The sequence below is a fragment of the Hippoglossus stenolepis genome, chromosome 17, assembly GCF_022539355.2.
Source record: "Hippoglossus stenolepis isolate QCI-W04-F060 chromosome 17, HSTE1.2, whole genome shotgun sequence".
NCBI lineage: Eukaryota > Metazoa > Chordata > Actinopteri > Pleuronectiformes > Pleuronectidae > Hippoglossus > Hippoglossus stenolepis.
The window spans coordinates 16,396,797-16,415,862 of NC_061499.1; the positions used below are offsets into that span (position 1 = coordinate 16,396,797).

A 19,066-nucleotide genomic window follows, 5' to 3' on the forward strand; every position below is an offset into this window, starting at 1 on the left:
TATCCAACACACTTCACTGTATATGTTTGCCACTTCCCATTCACTGTGCAGGTTTGTGATGTCAATCCACTTTTATGTTTCCTGGTAAAAAATGAATAACCCCCAAATGTCTTCACCTTCAAGAGGGAGACACAACATGTTTTGTCCCTGATTTTGCTGTTTCCTCCTTGTCAACATGAACTGCTGCTGCACCATTTGCATCTCTACAGTCAGCTCAAAGGGAATGGGAGATCACTTATTCTTTATCTGACGCCTCGGCAACTGGACCTTTCTTGTCACCTATAACTGAACGACATATTCCACACAGTGCTGGAGGCATAGTCTGTCCTGTGTCATAAATTGATCTCGCTATCAGAGCTACACGGCAGATCTTCAAAGAGACTCGAAGGGACAGGTTTATAGGTGTAACGACAGACACTGGTTGCAACTGTGCAGAGGCGTGCTCTCAGCAGTCTTGTTGCAGTAATTAAACTGTGCACAGTATCAACTAAGAGACCATTTATTGCTCTTTGAATAACAGGACATATTTAATCAGTGACAGAATTTACCCAGGTATGGTATGAGGTGTAAAAAGGTGTTAAAATTACGTAAACGTTAAACTGTGGCAATAAAAAACAAAACATTAAATACTAAATAAAAAGTGCTGTTAGCCAAATAAGCTAAATGATCCATTAAAGAATTAGATGTGAATAATTTAAGAATTAGGCACAATAGTGATGTGATGGAATGTCGTGTCTCATCCAGGTTGTGGGCCGAGTAAAGTGACTCTCAAAGAAGTTTCACATACAAACTGCAAAATAGGTATGATCTAATTGGTTGTCAAGTGTAAACAAAAATCGAAGATGTATCGATATTACTAATATTAATACTAATACTAATAATTGCAATAATATCTTCTCCTGTGGTTCTCATCCTTGCTTTTTTCCTCACGAACAGTGCATTAGTACTGAATACCACCTGGTCTGGTAGTAAATTGTCAGTTGAAACTTGATAATTTTAATGGTAAAAAAGAAATGTAGAAAAAAAAAATATATATATATATTCAGGGTCAAGAAGTATCAAGGGAAAATATTCACTTCTCGCTGAGAGTTTGGTGACACCATAGTTTGTATATAAAAAATATATATACAGTACACATACAGATTTATTTATATATCTATCCAAACACCATACATCTGAATGGGTCACACTATAATTTCATTGTACCAGCCACTATAAAACATGTATTGTGTAGGAGAGGGAACATCAGGTAGCATGTACAGTAGCTCTGAAGCTCTGAAGTCCGAAAAACAAGAAGCAAGTGAAGGCAACACACCAGATATGACGTCGAGAGGGTATCCTCGGTATCCTAGCAACCACACAGACGCCACCTCTGTTGTGTCTCTTGAACTTTTACCTGAACTTTGCTGTGAAGATGGACGTGTCCCTCCAGGCTCAGAGCAAACCCCTGTCCACCCTGTCCGCCTTCAGCTACATCCCGCCTCGACGAGGACAACCGGAGGACATGTCGTACTTTCACCAGGAGTCCAAGGTGAGGCTGCTGCAGCTGTTTGCATGTAGCCGAAGAGCTAGCTCAGCTAACGATGCTTCACTGAACTATTTACATTCATAATGATATATAATTATCATTTCTCTTAACATCACAAGAGATAACAAGTTCAAATAGTCTACGCAACAATAACAAAATAACAATAATAATAATAATAATAATAATAATAATAATAATAATAATAATAATAATAATATATAATAATAATAATAATCAACACTAATACTACTACTACTACTACTAGTAATAGTAGGGGGGGGTATAAATATGTGCGTGTTGCTTTCTTAAATAAACAACTATTTTATTATCATTATTATTATACATTTTTAGAGTTGTGTGCTCCGGATAAATGGAAATTGGCTATCTTAATGAAGTCAGGGAATATTCCTGAAATGTAAATGTGTCCCTGGAATATACAACAGTATACTATATACTACTAACAGAAAACCAAACATTTAAGGGGAATAAAAGCATGTAATAGTAATAATAATAATAACAGACAGGTTAACTAGAATTAAATTTACAACACACATGCAACAAAATAGATGGATTTAAAATGAGTAATGTCTATAAATCATAACCTACTTCTATAAAGAGATAGATTTGTAGCTTATGTGTAAAGATTTCTGCACTCCTGCTCTCAGGTCCTCAGACAGATTGTTCCAGCGGCTTGGAGCATAAACGCTAAAAGCTTCCTCGCTTAAGGTTTTAATCCTGTTCTGTGGAGCAGCCTGCTGAGTCATACCAGAGGACCTAAAGTGTTGCTCTGCTTCATGTACTTTGAGCATGTGAGACATTTATGTTGGAGCAAGACCAAAGTGGTCCTGAGAGGCGATTGCTGTGGTTGTAGCAATTGTGGCCCCCTGTCGAGGACGGGCTTATGACGCCAAACGCCTGTTCTGTGTCTCCCTCCTGTAGGTCCCTGAAGTCTCCATGTATGACCGAGTGTACCACCAGGCTGAGGGTTACGATATGAAACTGCACCGGGACGACAGGAAACACTCGAAAGGAAGAGGACTGGACATTAACAAGGAGGTAGTGACCTCACATAAGTAGAACACGCCTGATTTATCGGTTGGGTGATCAAATTTGCTGATATGAGACATGTTGGGGGCAAAGGTTATGAAAATATTTTACAAAATAAACAAATCAGTAAAAATGTGTGTAAATGTTTTAAACAATATTTCAATGAAACACATGTTTATTTTCTTAATTCTATCCAATATATTGGGTCTTAATTAGTATTTTTTTTTATTTATATTTATATTTTCTATAAAGCTTATGGTTAAATTGTAAAATATCGAGCCTCAGATACATTTCTTGGTAATTATGGTTTGATAATGACATCTTAAGAATCATTGCCAAACTTTTTCAATGTCAACATATGTACAACAACTGCATTGGAAATGTTTTACTTCCTTATAGCAGTATCGGTATTGGAAAAAATCTACAATCCCAAAAAACATATAGGTCGAGGTCTACCTGTCTATGCTGATTTAACAGAAATCAGTTTTTTGTGTGTGATAAGCAGTCATGGGCCATTATTAAAAAATGTTTGTCTTGGAATTAAATTTATTCTGTCATTCACTGTATTTAAGATTTGTTTAAACTTTAATTGATATTTTCAACATGTATTGAGTCATATAGAACAAACAAGAGAACTGTTTTTGTTACACCTCCTTCAGTTCATCCGTTCTCTCAGTTTTTATTAACTCATCTTCTCCACAGTATTTGTCACCATTTTGGTTCTGAATAACGTCCATTTCTCCCACTTCTCTTCCAGCTGTCTGTCTATAGCCTTAGGTGATGTGCCAATTTTTACATTTCCAATTTTCTCTACAATCTCTATCCTCTATTCTTGGCTGCGAAGGTCCACTCTTCCCCATTTTCTTGTGAGTGCTTCTTACTATCAGCAATGTTTTAACCAGGCACCTATATCCCTTATTAGTATATATGTATTGTAGATTTTAAAACTCAAAACCATAATGACAAGGAACTAATTCACTAAACATGCCATGCAGGCTTAAATATACATTGTATGTCAATAAAATAAACTGTTTTATTGACATACAATTCATCATTCATCATCATCACTGTTTCCTGAAAACGAGCAGAAAGTTCTGCTCATTGACACAAACACGTAACTTTCTGAGCTTTGCAGGATACAGGCAGTGATGCTTTTCCAGTTTATTAATTTTAAAAGAGCATACATTTAAAGATGCATCATATTTCTAATGAGCCACTGCATTCTTTTTACCGTGTGGTGGCTGACACATGTCTTTAAGTTTTGCGACATTTGTTTAATTATCTCTGCGGAGTAATTATTCATGTAAGGAAAACTAGCTCACTGGGAGTTTCTGGGTCACTGAAAGCACAGCAGGTGGCAAACAAAGCAGCCGTGCACACACACACACACACACACACACACACACACACACACACACACACACACACACACACTGCTAGGTTTATAAGTACAGTGAGTTGAGTGGTTGTCAGCTCTGGCTGAATTAGGAGGTTTGTGTTTCTGTTAAAATAACAATGGTGGTGTGTCAACCCGTCAGAGAATCGATCGCAGCCGGGACCAGGTACTTAGTGTTCTGAATTCAGAGTCAGTTTTCAAAAGTCTGTTGAAATGCTCAGAGACACTTTGCTGCTCTGTATAAGTTTCCCCCCCAAAAAAGGTGGAGCTACTAGTTTCATTTGTTGGGACTGTTTTCATTTCTGGCAATAATGCACTCTATTACACTTGATTACACATGATCAGGTATCAAAAGCTATAGTATATGTATACAGTATATATATATATATATATTAGTCCAGTCCTTTAACAGGTCGTTATGCACATATGCAGCTGCACCATATTATCTAATTCATTTCACACACTAACACACAAATGCACATTTGTGATAGTCGGCACAAGGTTCTCAAACTAATTCATAGATAATGTTTGCAAGTTAAACCTCAATCATAGAAACGGTCAGAAAAATTCAATAGGCCTTTAAGCACAAGTGGAACAAATTCTGTTAATGGCTCTTTTCCATTAGCACAGGCCAGTGAGTGGACGTGCACAATACATGGAAATGACACATCTAATTGGAATGTATTCATCACTATTGTTATTACTAAAACCAGTGATTTTCCTCTTGAAAATACGTTTTATCATTAACATGACGCAATACATATTAAATTGCACCATTCAAAACCACAGCTATAATATGTATTCGGCATCTTGTGTCCCTGTTGTCCTTCTCACACCCAGGAGAAGTCCAGAGCCGTGCCGGTGCTCTCCTCTTCAGAATACGGCCATCGTCCCGTTCCCGCCCTCGACGTGACGGGCCGTCAGTACGCACGTGTGGCCTGCGTCAGAGCCGAGTTCTTCATGAAAAATGGGATTATCTGGAATGTGGCGGAGGGATACGGATCAGTGGGCCCCCTCTAAAAACCTGAAGTATATCAATGTATTCAAAGTGTTGAAGATTTCACTTTATGTGATCAGTCCGTATTTTAAATAAAAGTCTGAGATCACATATCTTTGTGTTATGATAAATAAGAGTCTGTCAGAGGAGCTTAAAGATGAAATAAGACAACAAGGCGACTGTTGACACTTCCCAAGAAGCTCAAGTTACATTTTCTACTTAGAAACTGAAATGGCTTCACATCATGTGAAGGGTCAGATGGTTTACAAATCAGAACATGTTCTCCACTTACTGCAGCGTAAATTACAAATGATGTTTACTTCTCTGCCGTCAGTGTGATGGTTTCTGTAAGAAACTGAACGTCCTGAACTACAGCGACGTCGTGACTTTGCTGAACTGACAGAGCCTGTTATTGAGGAAATCACTTCCTGTTCAAAAGTCCTGTGTGTGGTTGAAACACTGAACATTCAGGAGAGAGGAGCGATTTAAACCAGTCTCGGGGGAATATTTGGTGAAACTAACTTTTTTGCTGATTTCCTGAAGAAAACTTTAGCTCAAGTTTTTGTTTCTAATTTAATAAACACAGAAATAAAGAGGAACTGAGATAAATTTACATAAACTGCAAAAGTCTCATATTCACGCCTCAGTACGTTCCTCATGGTTGATTTCGCCTCTGTTCTCTTATGTAAATACACTTATTTTTGTGCTTCACTTACCTCTTTGATTTGCAACTTCTTTGATTCCTTTTTGTGTTTTCAGTTCTGAACCCATGCAACTGAGACCAACCTCCTCCATAACAGGATTGTTTGTGAGACTTTTTCTAATTTGCCGTTGCTTTGTACTCCCGCAGATCAGACCTTTTATTCTCAGACAGGATGCAGTAATTCAATTTGTTTGCGGTTTATTTATTAGGATTAGGAGCTAATGTGCAAAGTGTGCGTTTCACAGCTCACACAGCAGATTCATCCTCATTCAGCCACTTGCTCACCTGTGTTTATTTGTATTCATCAGGACTGTGACCTACTGTATATCACCCTCTCATTCACTAACCCCTACAAACTACATAAGGACTTCTATGTAAAGGATTATATAGTGAGCTCATCGGCGAAGGAAAAATCACTTTCAGAAACTGCTCTGCGCATTTTCTGTGCCAGTAATGACGTCATTGTCGCAAGATTATATTATATATATATATTGTAAAAGGTTGGCCGGTGGAACAATTTAAATGTTTATTTTAAACTTTACTATCAGCACTTTTAGTTGAAAAGCATGTTGAACGACTATGTCTAAATGTAGAAATAAACTTTTTTTGTGCTGTATTTTACAGCGTCGGGAATATTTAGGACATAAACACAGACTGTTTTAAAATCAATCTTTGTAAATGCCGGAGAACATAACCCTGTCTCTTTATCCTCACCATTATTCAGATATTCTTGATAAGAATAATAAGGAGTAGAATCACCAGAGAGACGTGCTGCCCTCTCTCCTCTCTGGCATTTTTTCTTCCTGTCAATGCCATCAGAGCAATGCATGATGGTATCTTGTACGGTTAGTGACCATCGGTTGTACAGTATTTTTTCGAAGCACTGTGGGAAACAAGTCCACTATATAGTGTATAACATTTTTTAACTAAACATTCGGGGAGCGCTACAAAATGACAGATTCACTCTATAGTGGACGATATAATGATAAGTGAGTGATTTTGGACGCAGCCTAAGTCAGCAGCTGTTCTTCATAACTTCCATTGCTCTAATTCCTGTTCTGGTGTGTTTACATCACAGTCTGTCGAGTTGTTGTCAAGTGTCAACAAAACTACTCTGTAAATAGACTCTTTCACAGCTTTTCCCACACGCTACGTCTTTCTGGCACCTGCTACCTGCTTGCTATTTCTAGTGTGTCCTTGACCACCAGCTTCCCGCCTGTTAATATAAGCATGTTTATTCATTATTAAAAGCAACTTCTGTGGATTTATTTTCTGAAAACAATAGTTACCTCCTTGTCACTTGATATTTGAGGCATTATTGTAAAGAAATAGTTCAGAGACTGGAAACAGCTCACCTGGAACAGTCAACCCTCCTCACAGAACCCTACAAATCGTAGTCTTTTTCGCTAAGCTAACAGAATACATGTTCTCATCTCACCAGCAGTTTGTAAGTGTATTTCCCAAAATGTTGAAATGTTTGATTAGAGTTTAACGTTAGAGATACTGTACACATTGTTAACAGAGCCACTGACTCTACTCATTCATTCTGTTCTGTTTGACGGCTACAATTACAGAAAAACCTGTTGATCGTTTATTCTAACTGTGACAACATCTTGTGAACGTTGCACTTGGATGGAAAGCACAGAAAACAAAGACAGAGAACGTTGTCATTTATATACAAATGTTTAATGAATAACAAAAGAATGGCAGTGAACATGTACACACGTCGCTGTTTGTTTGGTTCCGGATGGATCGTAAAAAAAAGAAACCTCTTCTTTCCCCTTGAATCCTGTGGCTGAGTCCACCTCCTCCTCAGTGGGGACACGGACACAGCTCGGAATCTTTAAATACAATTCACAGGTTCTGGCAAACTACCCATCACGCTGACAAACTGTTGGCATCAGCTGCTCTATACAACAATAAACTATTGTACCATCCATTTGGAATAAAATGGAAGAAAACTAGCCCACAGTGCCAAACAGCCGTATGTATATATATATATATCATAAAAAACAGCTTGGCATGGCTAATCTAATGAGCCCCACACCACTACTATAGTACAGATGAGTGACTGCAGTCCTTGAGAGCTGCACTTATTTAGCAAACCTCTCTTTAGTCAGGCACTCCCTTAAGAGAGTGAACAGACTCCTCAGAGCAAAGTCCTTGTTACACTTGAGATGTGGAAAAGCGGCATTGAAGGACCTCGGCGGTGAACCTCGGCCCGGCTCTACGTCGCGGTGCTAAGGACAAAAGTGTTTTTTTCCCGACAATTGTCTATCCAGGGCGCTGCAGGCTGCTGGTAATGGGCTTTAGTTACAGCGTATGACAAATCACTTCTACGGCCACTTTGTGTTTGTATGTGTGTGTGTGTGTGTGTGTGTGTGTGTGTGTGTGTGTGTGTGTGTGTGTGTGTGTGTGTGTGTGTGTGTGTGTGTCAGACTAATTGTTGGGTTACTCAAGGCATCACAGTCCCTTGTGACAGAGATCGGGTCATCTCCGTGTGAACAAAGAAGGTCTTCAGCTCCCCTTTGCCCTTCACATTGATGATGCCTCGACACGAACACATGTAGCCCAAGGTTGACAAGATAAGACTCGTCTCCTCTGTTACCTGTGGGGACACAAAGACGTGACTGCTTCACTGACACACTGTCAGACACACACCAGTGTTTTCATTAGACAGCTCACCTGTATTTTTCCCAGGACCCCGGTGGTCTCCATCCTACTGGCCACGTTTACACTATTCCCCCAGATGTCGTACTGAGGTTTCTGGGCCCCGATAACTCCTGCGATCACTGGGCCGTGGTTTATCCCTTAAAAAAAAAAACACACACATCACAAATGAAATCCTGAACAATCGCTGACTCTGAGTTTTTTCTCTTTGTGTGAAAAAACTTTGTGTAAAAGCGTATGTGAAAACATGTTCTCACCAATTCTGAGTCTGAAGTCGTTGAAGGAGTGTTTGTTGATGACGTCTAGTTTCCCAACAAGAGCGAAAGCAAACTCCACCATTGTGCCTATGTGCATGTACTGTCTGTCGTGTTCCTGTGGGGAAATGCAGAGAGAAATAAAACCCGTTGAAGGAGCTGTTTGAACCGTATCTCTGACAATATCGAACTGACAAATAAGCAGTAACAACCTGGGATGACTAAATACATAGGAGCATGATCACATGAGTGACAACCTCATGCCCTGTACACACCTGGCATTAAAATGTGGCCCCACATACATCTCGTGATCGGACCTCAGATTGAACCTCACCTCCCTGCGCTATATAAACCAACATGTGTGAGCGAGCCAAAAAGAGATAGAGAGACGAGTCAGGAGAGTCTGAATGAATCTTGTGCAGCTGCGATGTGAAGACGGATTTAACCAATTTAAGGAAGGTATCGATCGTTATGTGGCGATCAGTGTTGATATTGTGGCAGTTGTCACAAACAAATCAACGAGAAGAGAAAAAATATGTTTTATTCATAGTGAAACTGCAGCGGGTCAAAGGGATGTCAGCTGAGTAGGAGGTCCTTCATATGTGGCCCAGACCACCTCCGAATGTGGTCTTGCGTGATCGTATCGCTATTCGACCTCAGTGCATTCACACCTGCACTTAGAGCCGTCCACTCGAGATCGAATTCCGAAAAACCACATGTTAATACCAGGTGTGTACGGGGTCTCACTTTCATGAAGCGTATTTACTATTTTAGCTGTGCGTTTCCCCAGAACATAATTCATGGATCTTGATGAATAAAAACCTGATATCTATGAGTGTGTGAAATCGTGGTGCAGCTTGACGGAATTGAAGGGGACTGTTGGGCCTTGGTGGAGGTTCAGTTTATGCTGTACTGTGTGCCATTAACTTCCTCCTTCTCCGGGAACTGAACAATGTTCCTGTGCTGATTGAACTGTATGAAGTTACTGACGCAGGCGTCAAGCCTCCATTGCCTCCATGACATGTGTCTTAACGTCACACTATGAAAAGCAGCGTGTCCAACCAGCTGGTGGGAGCTGGGAAGTACCCAGGACTGCAGCAGAGTCACTTGACCCCAGCTGCCGTACAAACTGCAGTACATGTACAAGTGAAGACTGGACTTTGGGGTCAAAGGTCAGATGAACGGTCATTGTTTGGCCACTTATGAAAATGTCTGTCTGGTGGGACGTCTGTAGAGAGCTCCCATTGACCACTGCTCAACTGACTTTACTTCTCAGACATTTACCATGTTTCATACGTCCGACTTTTTGAGCTCATCCTCTGTGACAGATGTCAAGAATTGAAAGAATGTTTTCCAGCGAAATTAATTTCATGTCCTCAGTTTTGCGTCATTTCCTCTGTGGCAGCACAACATGTTAGAGCAGCCTTTATTTCATACTCATAATATTTCCTCTAAATGTGACACACGTTTATGAACCATAAAGCAAAAACAATCGGTCCATTTAAAACCATACTCAGTATTAGTTTTCAAGCTAGCTACAGCTAATATTACAATCTGTTACAGTTGTCATCCTGCATGGCAATTAAATTAAGTTAGAACAAGAAGCCTGAGTGAAATCAAAGACCCATTGTTTTTAAAGATGATCCTCAGTGTAAAGTGTTAATTCTACCAACGTCATCACTGAAACATATGTGATGTGTTGCGCTCCAAAGCTTGGCGGTATAGCAACAGTAACCAGGGAGAGTGGGACGTGGTGAACGGTGAATTAAGCAGATTTCCTACCAATCAAGAAGATTCGTTTTTTTACACCACGATGTGCTGCCCCTTTTCTGAATGATGATCTCACCAGCTGCCAGTGAATACACTGATGTATTCAGATGAGTGTCGTAATGAATCACTAACGCTTCAATCGTATGTGTAGCACATTTTACAGAGCAACCCACACACAGCTTCCAAATGTATTTGGACAGTGCCAAATACCTCGTCCGGTTTTGTGACAATAAACGAAAAATGACAAGTTTTCTGAATACAAGCTCAGAGCTGCCAAAACTGTGCTGGCACTCCGAAATGGGACGATCCTGAAAAACAGCCCTGGTCTTCTGCAATCAAATCAAAGTACAGCTGACGGCAGGAGCTTTGACCCTCAGACACTAAAATATGTGTGGCTGTCCACATGTGTCTATGTGTGCTTGTGTGTAGAGGCGTGCCTGTGCGCACTCGGGTCCTGGCGTCACATTGAGTCCGGTTGCAGCCATGTAGGTGCTGCCGATGGTCTTTATCTTCTCCACGCCGCTGAACTTTGGCTTGGACAGCAGCTGAGGACAGAGCAGAACACGGGGAGGAGCAGAAAAAACAACATATGATGTCAGTCGATACTGATGGCCTCTCCTCAAAGCAGCAGGGAAAACACTGTCACATAGCCGGGATCATCACTAGGCGAGGAGTTTACCTCATCAAAGTCTGCTATGATCTCGTTGAGAAGACGGAGACACTCCAGTCCTTCCTTATTGACGTCAGACTCTGTATAAAACTCTTTGAAGTCCGGGATGGAGGCGAACATCATACACACCGACTCGTATGACTGATGATACAGGTCCTGATCAGTGAAGGAAAGTTAAAGGGTTGCGAGGTTATAACCAAGTTTCCGCCACAGAAAGAAAATCCATCAGCACGCCGAACAATGACTCTTTCAATGAATGAGATAAGACTTTGATCAACTCTGTGGGGACACTGCAGAGGCAAAATGGTAAAAAAAAACACCCATCAGAGGGAAAACTGACGTAAGAGAAAAGCAAATGGGGGCAACGAGCACAACCACCAAATTTACAACACTGGAGCCAATTAAGGAGAAATATAGGAATGGGAAGTATGTTAGTATGATAGCAAATAGGCTACATCAATTACAGCATGTATATTGGGACAGCAGGCGACAGTGGCAGAGCATGGAGAGGGAAAGAGAGGAAAAGAAAAGGCGAATGTGTTTGTGAAACTATGGTGGGAAATGAAGTGATGCAAGTTGTGTGTAAGAGATGAGGAACTAAAATAATGAGCTGACAAAAGACATGAATGGACGAATCAGAACAGGGACATTTTTCTTCCTTTCGTGATGAATTTGCACATACATTTTTTTCTTTGTCGTTTTTGTCATTCAGTATTTTCTATCGACCATATATAAAGATGGAAGCCAAAGTGTCTTGATCGCCCCCTGGAGGCTGGCTGCAGTATAGGTCATAAACCCTGCCTCCTCCTTGTTAGTGGATGGGACATGGGCCAAACGTAAAAGTCACAATGCATGTGGAATAATAATTATTATTTTAGTTAGTTATTTGATGCTATAAAAACTGGATGAAACGTCACGATTGACAGCTGAGACTGACTCATGATTGGCCAAGCGTGTGTATGGGTGGGACATCCACACCGCGACTCCATCCCTGTTCGTTGGTGTTCGGGAACTTTCCTCTGCTTTTGTCGCGTGAGCAACACAAGATCATCATTCTCTGAAGAAGCCGACACAAATCTATTTGAACCTTTTATGGAAAAAGTGCTGCAACTGTCACAAATCTGCATCGCTGCCAGTTTGAATAATTTGCAAAATGCTCGCATGCAAAATATATGCAAGTCATATTGTTTCTTCAACATGCCCCCACTGTGTAAAGGCCTCGAGGGAATTTAGATCTAATTATTGAACCATTAGTATAATTTGACATTCTGGTGAAAAAATGTACTGTCTTGGCTATCGTCCACTGAAAGCACTAATACTAAGCAGCTAAAACTCCCAGAATTAAGTGTAATGCTGAACTGTAGATCAGTAAAAAAAAAACTGCGTTCATTTCCGATATTCAGGATGTAAACTTTTAAAATACCAAGAATTATAAACAGTTTGTCAAAGCAGCAGCTCTTCTGTATCTAAAAGCCTTGGAGCATGAGGACTATACATTATTTTGTGAGCGTGACTACACAGTTGGTGAGTCAAGCACTGAACGAGCTGTGGAAAAAATAAACTTTTGAATGAATTGAACTGATTCTCTCGATTGGGGTCACTGAACAGAACTGCTGAGCACATCACTATCAGCTCAACACAAACACTGGAAACAGGAGCAAGAGACGTGAGGAGATGATACTGAATGAGGTGAAAGGGAAAAGGTGCGTCAAAACTCGTATTCCTCCTCTGAGTCACACCCGAGCACACAGACATGATACGTATATTTTTCTCACAATTCATGAAAATGAAATAAAATTCATCTTTTTTCTGGAACTCACCTCATTTTTCCAGTTGCGTCCCAGGAAGTGTTCGGCAACGTGCGCAGGCAAAACGTTCTCCAGCAGAACCCGGTTGAGGTTCTCCATGGTTTCGATCTCCTCACACTCCCTCTTGAACTTGTCCCTCCACAGGAAGTCCAACCTACAGTAATATTCATTCTGTTACAGGAGGACACAGAGTAAAGAGACACCTGCGTCATTCACACCCGAGCACTCCGCTCCACAGCTACAGGCCACAGAAGAAACCGCCACCTTTGTTAAGTCAGTTTTACTTTACAGTGAAGTTCTGATATTTGATTTGATTTGTAGTCCAGCCACAAATAAAGGAAAAAAAAATAGTATAAAGTATAAACAAATAAATACATTTATACATAATGAAAAAAACAGTTTTTGTGTCCATATGCTACTAAGGTAGACGGTCTAAACTGAGTCTACAACTTGATTGGTTAGGAAGATGTGGTCATCTGGTCTACTACTTCTTGTTTGAGTCGGCCGGTACATGGGAGCTTTGCCTTTAGCTCAGTATTAGCTTAGCGTAGTTGAACGAAAGTTGTTGATGCTCAGTTCCCTGATACACCTGAACAGTTAATGTCAAGGAAAGTTGATTACAGTGCTGTAACCAATCAGGGTTTAGACTGATTTAGGCCTGTCAGCACATGGACACAGAATATGGAAATACACAAATAAATGTGGAAATAACTATTTGGAGGAATACAGAAATATCAATTATTTCTTTCTTTCTACTTTTGTCATTTGCTTGTCCTTCATAGCCACAGAGATGTGTCCATGACATCAGAGCGTTTCCTACAAACAGCCTGTCGGAGTTCTCCTCTTATCATCATCGCCAAATTGAAACTGTTTATAGGACTTCTAAAAACAGCAAACCAACTGAAACTAAAAGACATGCTTTGCATTCATAGAGCATTCAAGTCCCAATAAGACGACACTGAGAAGCTCCAATATCGGTGCTTTAGGAAAGAGCGAGCAGACAGGACTGTTTTGCATAAAAGATAGCCACCGCTTGTTTTTTCCTGTTTTGTTTATTCATGCTTACGGGACTTACAGTGAATATGTCAGCAAGACTCATCTATCGGGGTCAAAACATCCCGGGAGTGTGAGTGTGATCAGATGGGGGGGGCCTTGAACACTCCACCATTATGCTCATATATATCTGTGAGAGCTGCAGGCTACCTGTGGGCCGGCCCCTACAGTGTGTGTGTGCGGATGTGTGTGGGAGCATTTTCAGTCTCCCGTGACATATCTGTCATGTGTGTGGGTAGCAGTCTGGGTGATGTATGTGGCATTGTGTATTTTTTCCTTTGGGATTGAAGTATGGTGCCAATTTAGAGGACTCTACCGGTACGGCTCTATGCTGAGATCTGCTGCTGTACAGTCGATAGCCTGAGGCTCACGTAGAAATATAGATTAGCTTCCAGCCTTGGAGGAGGATAGTCGTCTGAGCCATCTGTGTATGTCTGCATGTGTGAATGTACAGTTTGAGTGTTGAAAACAGGAACTCCAGGAGTCCACAAACTAGGCCAGAAGACACTGAGCTCATTCCAAATGCCGTTTAGAAATCCGCTAACAAGCTTGTGAATGAGCTTTGCTCCATCGTGCAGCAGTTCTCGTGAGATAAATTACAGATGCCTCCGTTCTCCTAACCTGCTTTCTCCTCCCTCTGACTAAATTGCAGGGAAAGGACTCATTAGAGTGGATGATTAAAATTTTGTCAGGCAAATTTTGTAACAGCAGGCTGAAAGCATGTGAAATTGGAAGCTGTTTGACCCTGCGTCCTCATATCCGGCACAGATTTTCACACTTTGGTGTCAAGAGCCTAGGGTGACGCCACTCTAAACGCCCTTTATACCCTTGAATTATTTTCATGACAACTGATGCACTAATTTATATCCAAACAGCATCCGGAACGACAAACCCTGTTGCCCCTGAACGGAAACTGAGTTTTACACAGGAAAGTTGTGCATCAAAAACAAATGCCTCCCCTCCCTCCCGGTGACGGTGACCCAGAATGAGAACAACACATGGAGCTGTTTGGATCAACTGTGGCTCTCTGGGGAGCCACAGTTTTGGGTACAGAGACTCAGGGGGAAGTCTTCCTGTCCAGAACATCTGTTCTGGGGTCACGTATGATGGATGGTATCCCAATGCACAGCAGATCTGTGAGTCTGGGTCTCATACGGAGGCAGTGGGCCAGGCTGGCTGAACAAAAAGTATTTTGATCATGTAGCATACTGAGCCAAATCTTTGAAAGCAGGTTCACTTGCTGTCACTTGTTTTTGTGGAACTGGGTGAAGATCATTTCAAATCCTCTGATATCAAGTCTCTTGTCAGACAGAGATTTTCTGTTAAACAAGATTCTGCAACAGCCCTGAATGACCTAACAGAATGGACACAACTGTAGTGACCCAGATAAACTTCTAACCTATAGGCTAGAAAATTTAGGCTGTTACTTTATATTACTGTCATGTAGTAATGTCTGGTTATATCATTGTGCCGGTTAGTTAGGAGGACTACTGACCTGCCTGGCCAACACCAGCAGGGTGATAAAGAAGATGAAGAGCGACACGGAGCCCATTGTCTTCAGGTCCTTCAGGACTCCTGGTCTGTAGAGAGAGAGAGAACAATCAACACACTGTTGATCATTGGCTGTCAAAGTGTGGCGATATCATGTAATCCACAAATCCTGTGAAAACAAAGACAACAACAACGATTTCATCATAATAAGTGTTGTCTGTTTAATGAAAGCCTGATCTATCTTATTCCAATTCTGCCTCATAGTTGTGACAAAATGTCTATGACAAAAATCAGTGAGGGACATAATTGCACAGGTTAACATTTCGAGTCAGTCAAACATACGACACAGTGGTTGCCAAACATTGCATTGTTTCTATCTACATTTTTTCCCCAGACTCACATGAGGTCACTGTGACCTTTGAACACCTGAAATAATTCCCTGAAATTCCCAAGACAGACTTGAGATATCATGTTCAAGAGGCCAAAACACACTGTGACCTTGACCTTTGACTACCCAAATCAAATCATTTAATCTGTGAGTCTAAATAAACATGTGTACCAAATTTCAAAAGATTCTCTTGAGGCATTCTTAAGATAATGTGTTCAGAGACTAAAAAGGACACAGTCACAGTGACCTTTGACCCCCAAATCCTAATCAGGTCATCCCTGAGTCCAAGTAAATGCTTGTGTCAGATGTAGTAAAATTGCATTTTGTTGTTCCTGATGTATCACATTCTCAACAACATTAGGTCACTGCGACCATGACCTTTTAACCTTTGACCACCAAAATCTAAATAGTTCATCTTTGATTCCAAGTGAACGTTTGTAGCAAATCTGAGGAGATTCCCACAAGGCGTTCTTGGGTTATTGTGTTCACAAAGTATTCAAATGTGTTTAGTGAGGTCACAGCAACTTTAACCTTTGACAACCCAAATCTAATCAGATCATCCTTGACTTGTCTGACAGTCAAACGATGTTCATGTTCAGCTTGAATATATAAGCACAGTGCTACAGAGAGAAAAACTAAAATGTTAGCACACAAAAGAGGATCTTTAATCTCAAGGTTAATATCCACCTTCAGCTTATTAAATGAGCCCCAACTCTGACTGTAAGTGTGATCACTCCATAATGATTGGAAGTCAATAACATTTACAAGGTATACAGCTTGGTCTAACTTTAAATAGAACGATACTTCCTATATATTCTGTAAAAGTAATGAGAGCTTAACCAGTTCCCACGACACAACATTGTTTTCATCACGGTTTCAGAATCATTGCACCCTTAGTAATAAAGCCATGAGAAACAAAGAGTGGAATATTGGCTTGAGATGAAAAGAATTTCCACTCGTCCCTCCTGCTGCTCTAGAAACTTTCAGCATAATGGGATTTTTCTGCAGCGATACTCCAGCTGTCAGTCAAATGTGCAAAAATGAATTCAGCTCAATCAACACAAAACCGCTGTATCTCATTCTGCCACTCGTAATCTTCCTCTCAGTGGTTCCACTTGATCGACAGTCATATCTTGGAGAGTGCTACCTCAGCAGTAGTCCTTCCCTGAAGACTGACGTCCGGTCTCATTAGTCATTATAATAGGCTCTGCTCGACTGACGCGCGAGCAAGCTGCAGGGTCGGAAGGTGCAAGAGGTTTCAAACAGATACCGTTTGAAACAGTTTCGTTATTGCTTAGGACGTGCGTGTGTGTGTGTGTGTGTGTGTGTGTGTGTTCTTTCCAGGTATACCTATCCAGCTCATTCGTGGGGTACAGTGCTTTGCTAAATCCGTCCAGTAGAGAGGAATGCGTCTGCAGGATGATGATGTTGTAGATCACGACGGCCACCAGCATCACCACCATCTTCAGCTCGTAGTTGATCCTCAGGAACACTGAGCAAGACACCAGGCCCAGGATACAACAGTAGATGAAGTACTGCAGACAGAAAGAAAGAAAGAGTGTGATGCACAGTGTGACACGGTGAGATAGCAGATAAATAAGATGGGCACGGGGCTTTATTGCTGCTCAAACAGTCGTGAGTCAGTTTGGAAGCAAGAAGAGGACTTTGTGTTTGCTGACAGCAGAATATATCAGTATTCATATACAACAAACACATTTTGTTTGTACAACACCAGAGATGAAGCATGGTAATTCTCTATATCGTGTCTATGTGTGTGAAAAGGCGTCAACCGTGCTTAACAAGAATTAACAGGAAAACAGATCAAAGCCATGAGCTTGAAGTATTCCTGTGTCAGACGACCCGGCGCCACTGATGACTAATAGAAGCTTCTGCCCCCAAGTGATGAAGGAGTTTTTTTATTGCTTGGTGTGGGATTTGAAACGGCTTGACAGAAGTTTGGATACAACTGACACAGCTGTCTCTGTTGACAATAGGGGACATTGCTTCAACAGAGCACAGATGAGCTTCATTCTAATGTTCACACCAACATTTCCGCAAAATATCTAGATTTAATAATTGAGATCCCTTCCCCGAAAGTTACTATACATGTTGTAAAGAAAGCTAAATTAGTGCGAGTATGACACACACATCAACAGCATTGCAGCCAAGTAAATGGCGACCACTTCTTCAGATGAAAAAAAGAACAGGAAAAAAAAACTGAAAATGCCTCCACACTGCTCCTGTGGTGTCATCCATGTGTCCGTGAGCCCCGACATTCAAATTCCACTCAAAACCACCATGTTTTTCGCCAAAATGTCTGTTGTTATCCTCGTCCTAGTTACTGCTGCAGAGACGAGATCAGCGAGAACTGCAGCGATAACTAGGACGAGGATAACAACAGACATTTAGGATAAAAACATGGTGTAAATGATGAGGTTTCGTCAAGTTTTTTTTATTCTGTTGGTTTTTACGTTTTAAGCAGTGGTCCCCAGTTCCTTCAGTTGTATTGGATTTGGCTGCCACACTGTTTACCCCTGAGACTTCAGAAGTGTTTTGTGGATTCAAACACTTCCCCCACCCCTCCATCGGCATAGTGGTGAGTAGATAATGAGTGAGTTTTTATCTTTGGGTGAACTATCCCTCTAATAAAAATTTAATAAACAAGCTACCAGCGGTGTGTATCGATTATTATTAGCGTTATTATTTGGCCTGTGAATAGTATGTAATGTAAGTATGGATGAGGTAGAGTGTAGGCGTTATAAGCTCGGCTGCAGCCTTCAGCGTTTTGGTCAATTCATGTATTAATTGTTGATGTTGTGCACAAACATTGTTAGCAAAAATAAATATATCTATTAATCAATTAAATCTATTACATTTTGCAGTTTTAGATACATGTCATCTCATTTAAATAGTTTTTGGACACTGATGATCAATAATTTGTCATTCACATATTCAGCCCATGATGTTGACCTGTCCCTTTTGTACTTACTGGCAGATAAAATTTGTTGTCTCCTGTGTCCTGTTCCTGGTAGTCCAACAGGCTGTCATTACTTCGATTTACAAGCGCAGTAATTATTTGAAGAGCAGGCGGTGCGGTTGTCAGGACTTCAGGGGGAGCAGTTGTCAGGACGTCCTCCAAAGATCCTCCGGGATCTTCTACGAAGAACTGACAAAAGGAAGAAGGTCAAGGACTCGTTTGGGGACTTTATTAGGTAACCAGCAGTCTGTATATAGAGGGAGGGGGGTATGACAGGAAGTGAGGGTCCCCCAGGCAGGAATCGAACCATGTTG

General features: G+C 40.9%; 2 protein-coding genes across 3 annotated transcripts in view; one reads left to right on the forward strand and one right to left on the reverse strand.

Moving 5' to 3' along the window:
- Window positions 1-1,331: 1,331 nt before the first annotated feature.
- On the forward strand, window positions 1,332-5,079 carry c17h5orf49 (chromosome 17 C5orf49 homolog). The gene is made up of 3 exons (XM_035183368.1): window positions 1,332-1,531; window positions 2,468-2,584; window positions 4,812-5,079. The coding sequence occupies exons 1-3, from the start codon at window positions 1,415-1,417 to the stop codon at window positions 4,989-4,991; spliced, it is 414 nt and encodes a 137-aa protein (XP_035039259.1). The 5' UTR covers window positions 1,332-1,414; the 3' UTR covers window positions 4,992-5,079.
- A 2,251-nt stretch (window positions 5,080-7,330) lies between these two features.
- Window positions 7,331-19,066, reverse strand: part of adcy2b (adenylate cyclase 2b (brain)) — a 44,122-nt gene continuing 32,386 nt past the window's right edge. For both annotated transcript variants that reach the window (XM_047344337.1, XM_047344339.1), the window contains 9 exons: window positions 18,765-18,941; window positions 17,126-17,310; window positions 15,392-15,476; window positions 12,856-13,014; window positions 11,045-11,191; window positions 10,803-10,910; window positions 8,599-8,713; window positions 8,357-8,481; window positions 7,331-8,279 (listed from right to left, as the gene is read on the reverse strand). In XM_047344337.1, coding sequence (XP_047200293.1) covers window positions 8,127-8,279; window positions 8,357-8,481; window positions 8,599-8,713; window positions 10,803-10,910; window positions 11,045-11,191; window positions 12,856-13,014; window positions 15,392-15,476; window positions 17,126-17,310; window positions 18,765-18,941 — 1,254 coding nt within the window. In that variant the 3' untranslated portion in view covers window positions 7,331-8,126. The remainder of the gene's footprint in view (window positions 8,280-8,356; window positions 8,482-8,598; window positions 8,714-10,802; window positions 10,911-11,044; window positions 11,192-12,855; window positions 13,015-15,391; window positions 15,477-17,125; window positions 17,311-18,764; window positions 18,942-19,066) is intronic.

Excerpts from the sequence above, each read along its gene's own strand:
- c17h5orf49 (XM_035183368.1), top strand. The coding sequence starts at position 1,415 with ATGGACGTGTCCCTCCAGGCTCAGAGCAAACCCCTGTCCACCCTGTCC. Across the intron at positions 1,532-2,467 it reads ACTTTCACCAGGAGTCCAAG|GTCCCTGAAGTCTCCATGTA; the intron begins GTGAGGCTGCTG and ends TCCCTCCTGTAG. Across the intron at positions 2,585-4,811 it reads GACTGGACATTAACAAGGAG|GAGAAGTCCAGAGCCGTGCC; the intron begins GTAGTGACCTCA and ends TCTCACACCCAG.